General features: G+C 35.2%; 1 protein-coding gene across 1 annotated transcript; it reads right to left on the bottom strand.

Moving 5' to 3' along the window:
• Positions 1 to 204: 204 nt before the first annotated feature.
• LOC101253956 (uncharacterized) lies at positions 205 to 3,040 on the bottom strand. The gene is made up of 2 exons (XM_004232425.5): positions 2,494 to 3,040; positions 205 to 1,871 (listed from the first exon to the last, which is right to left on the bottom strand). The coding sequence occupies exon 2, from the start codon at positions 1,779 to 1,781 to the stop codon at positions 426 to 428; it is 1,356 nt and encodes a 451-aa protein (XP_004232473.2). The 5' UTR covers positions 1,782 to 1,871; positions 2,494 to 3,040; the 3' UTR covers positions 205 to 425.
• Positions 3,041 to 4,634: the final 1,594 nt, after the last annotated feature.

The following is a 4,634-nucleotide window of genomic DNA, read 5'->3' as shown; positions in this document are numbered from 1 at the left end:
AGTGCAACATTTGGAACTATTGGGTTTAATTTACTCCTTCTGACAGGTGAATGAGGAATCCATAACTATGATATCCAGATTCTTCCAGTGGTTGGTGCAGACTTCCTTACAGCCGCGTGAACCAACAGTGATTTCAAGATACAATATTAATCAGATCAAAAGCTAACAGCACAAACTCACAGCTCAAGTAATAAGCCAGCCACCTTAAAAACATTTTTTTTGCACATAACAAGTTCACGATTTCAGTTACACCAAGTATATTTGTGGCAAGATGAACACCAGCATACTTAATCTGACCTTGATCCCACAATAATCGCTCAGTATGATAATAGAACAGTGTGATCAAAATGAAATACATTTGGATTACATAAAGTGATTCATTATGGAAAAACTCAGCAGGAACTTCATTAATTTTTTCATCCATTTTATCGCCGAAAAGCATTGCCTTCTGAAGCTTCTGCTCTCTGTGAATAGTGTGTTCGGCGACGAACACTTTCCTCAATTGTGGAGCTTCCTCCCTTTCCAGCACCATAAACACTTCTTTGAGCAGCATCCAGAAAATTCCTACCACCAGACGAGCCAGCATGTACAGCTTCCTTAGCATCATTTTCATCTGCCTTCTTGAGTCTTTTCCATCTTTGCTCCTCATGGACCTCAGCATCTTTCTGCATCTCCCGTAGACGGGCAGCTCTCTCTTCTTCAGAGAGCCTAACAGGCTTGCGAGAGTTATGACGCGACTCGTGCCTTGAAGGATCAGATCTTGTCTGCTCACGAGAGTTACGATGGGATTCGTCCCTTGGTATATCAGATCTTGTCTGCTCATGAGAGTTACGATGGGATTCATGCCTTGGTATATCAGACCTTGTATGCTCACGAGAGTTACGATGGGATTCATGCCTTGGTATATCAGACCTTGTATGCTCACGAGAGTTACGATGGGATTCTTGCCTTGGCAGATCAGATCTTGCATGCCTCTCATGTTTTACAGCTTCATTATCATTCCTAATCTTAGTTTTTTCTTTGTAAAAATCATTGCCTCCTTGAGGATCTCGTACGATAGAAGCTTTCTGATCATTAATCTTCTTGTCCTTGCGAGACTCTCTCTTTCTCCTAGAATCATCTTCACTCAAGTATTCATCTGCATCAGAGGTTTGTCTAGGTGAATTCTTCAAATGCTTTGACTTCGAATGATGAGGCTTTGATTTCTTGTCTCGATGTTTATGTCTGCGTTCATCCTTCTCTTTCTCATCATGCATCTTATCCTTATTTTTCATTGTTTCAACAGATTTACGAATCATGGCCATCTGGACAGGGTTGTTCTTCACACGCGCAAGGGCTTCTTGCTCTCGCTGACGAATCATAAGCAAGGGATCAGAATGGAGTTTCCTCCAAGCATCATTGGAAGATTGTGACTTGTCCTCAAATAGAGCTCCTGGCACCGATGCTTGCGGTTTGGCAGAAGAACTGGAATCAGCAGCAGCTACAGCAGCTGTTACAGGTTCAGCCGGCTTGGACAAAGATTCAAACCCACTAGAACTTCCCTTTCCAACAGCTAATCCAGAATCATAAAGAAATTCCAGCCTCTCTTGCCTGGTAACCAAGCCAGCTTGTTCCTGGAGTTGGCGAAATTCACTGCGCTCACGCTCTTCCTGGATCTGCTTGCGGAGCTCCTCCAACTTCCTCTGTTCGGCGTCATGCTTCTGCTCTGCTTTCCATACATTTTCAATGTTTCGAAGACTCCCCGTGTGCCATCCCTTCTTATTCAGAAACTTCAGAGCCATCAAAAATCCACAAAACTTACACTGATTCCAACTCCCAAATAAGACACACTATCAGAGAACGGAAATTACTCTCTTGCTTACCCTTAATACCTACAAATAAAAGCAACCAAATGGGAGAGTAAGCCAGGAATGAAATTGAGTACAAACAAATTCCGATACCAACTTGTCTAAATCAACTAAAGAGGCAATCTGGAAGCTAAATAATAGTTTGGATTTCCGAGATAGATAGATAAGAGATTCGTCTTAAATTCTTAGTTGTTAGTTGAAGCACATCAGAAATCGAAATTGTTAACTTGAATAATTAAAAGGATTTGACAAATATTTAGATCTATGAATTCCCCAAAGTGCTGAAACTCCACAACCCCAAATGAAAAAACTCCACCTTTTAGCCTCTGATTTAGCTTTCTGTACTAAAAATCCGCTGAAAGTTCATTGGTAATACTTCAAGGGCAGATTAGTACCGTATCCACAAACCCACCCTTGAAGCAATTACAACATCGAAAGCATATAAGAACGCAAAATCAGTTGAATTTTTTTTAAAAAAAAAAACTGCAGAAAACGAATTGAAGGAATTCTATACAAACAAAGCATTAGAAACAATTCAAACCTAAATAACTTCGCCAATTAACACATGGAGTCTATTTGAATTAGGGTTCTGGAGGACATCTATAATAGGAGACCGAAAGACGCAAAGGGAGGTCAGTAAACTTACCGGTCGATTACGGCCGATAAAGAGATTCGTACGTCGCCGGTGGAGAGTATAATAGTCTACCGAATCAACCCGTTGGATATTTCCTTTTCCTAAACTATTTATTAAGAACTACTGTATTATTACTCCCTCCGTCAATTTATTATTAATTAAAATAATTTCTCAAATTATTTTTCGGGTTATTATAGCAAAATAGTATTACTTATATTTCTTTTATTTTTTAAGTATAATAAAAAAATTAGTAAAAAACAAACAAATAAATAATATGAAGCGGAGAGGATATTTATTATTATGTTAGATTACATATTAAGACTGTTGAATGTCTTGAATCGGACCCGTTACAAACATATAGACGCTATGACAAACCCTATTTCGTAATTCTGTTTTTGCCTCTCCATAATAAAACTGCTCCCTCTCTTCCCGTGGACGTAGCCAATTTATTGGTGAACCACGTAAATCTGTTGTCTTGTTTTTCGCGTTTATATATTTTCTCGTATTATCTCAAATTCCGCACAACAAAGACAAACTATTTCTTTAAAAAAAAATGGCCAAAGTTATATGCAGCTACTCAAATTTGTCCCGATTATTCATTTAGACACCTCATCATTCTGAATTTGAACCATTTGAACATTTTTTCGAGAATAAACAAAAAATAGAGGATGTGTGAAATACACTCGCGCTGACATGTCAATTTGACCAATTAAATAATGACATGTGTTATTTTTTAATCCAAAAAATTATTTAAACATTATATTATAAAGTAAAAAAAAATAAAAAATTATTTTAAAGTAAAAAAAAAGAAAAAAAAAGAGTAAAACTTAAACACCCACTGCCTTCAACGGGAAGAAAACATACATTTCCTCTAACTCCATTAATGGCGATCCTCCCCTCCCTGTACAGTTCCATCTTTAACCCGACAATTTTTTTTTCATCAGTTTTTTTATTAATTATAACTTTTTACTTCATCTTGTTTTTTAAGTAGAGAAAGATGGAGAAAAAAATCTCTCCAAAAAATTTATAAATGAAACAAAATGCTAAGAATTTTGAAACCATTAGAATGGTGGGTGAAGAAGATAACCACTGATACTAAGAATTTTGAAATCATTAGAATGGTGGGGGAAGAAGATAATCACTGGTGTATGTGTATGGGGGTTGGGGTGGGGTTGATAGAAATAGGGAAGAAGAACAACTGTTCTTCTTTTTTTTTGTTAATCTTTTTAAAAAAAATTAACTTAGGGGTATAAATTAAGAAAAAAAAATAAAAATATTATTTTTAATAAATTAACGTGCTTAAGGAAAGTGAATTACACGTTTTTTGTCATGTCAGCATTTTGTGTCTAATAGGAATGACTTTTGAACAAATAAAGGTTCAATTGACACAAGAATTAGTTGAGGTGTCTAAATGAATTATGCGGACAACTTTGAGTGCTCGAGATGACTTAGACAAAAAAAAAAAAATTTTACATAACCATTTAGATGTGCATAACAGGACTCTTCATATATTGAGCAAGACAATTAACTCCCTTGCATTCAAATCATCAACCAAAATATTTTGTAATTATTTCAAAAAGAAAAAATGATCCAAAACTATTAAAGCAGTTTGGACATAATTTCAACTTTGCCTGTGAAATTTAATTTGCTCAACTGATATTTTTAATTATAAAAAATATGAAAATTCTAAATTTTGTAAAAACCGTCGAAACTACCCCCAAGGTGATATAAATGACTAGGGGTGGCATAAATTCTGGTAAAGTGAATTGAATCGAAAATTTTTTATTCTTCCGTGTTATGATTTGGTATCGATTTTCTTTTTTCGAAACTTTGATTTTTCAATTTAGAGTTCGGTGTAAGGATCCCGAAACTATGGTGCACCGAAGAATCGAAGTTTTCTTTACTAAATTTAAAAATATTTAAATTATACACTTTTGAATTTTGACTCAAAATATTTAATTTTGACTCAAAATATTTATATGACCTATATTGACTCAAAATATTTACATGACCTATTTAAATTTTCAATTTTTAAATAACAACAAATATAATATCAATAAAGTATTGTGAGTCTTTATATTTTGGTTGTACGAAAGTTTCATCGTGACATTGTTCTTGCTAGGCTGCTTGCTCTCTTCTTTATTCATTCAACA

Source organism: Solanum lycopersicum, chromosome 2 (assembly GCF_036512215.1).
Source record: "Solanum lycopersicum chromosome 2, SLM_r2.1".
Classification (NCBI taxonomy): domain Eukaryota; kingdom Viridiplantae; phylum Streptophyta; class Magnoliopsida; order Solanales; family Solanaceae; genus Solanum; species Solanum lycopersicum.
Note: the sequence above shows the minus strand (reverse complement) of the source record. Positions and strands in the feature narration are given on the sequence as shown.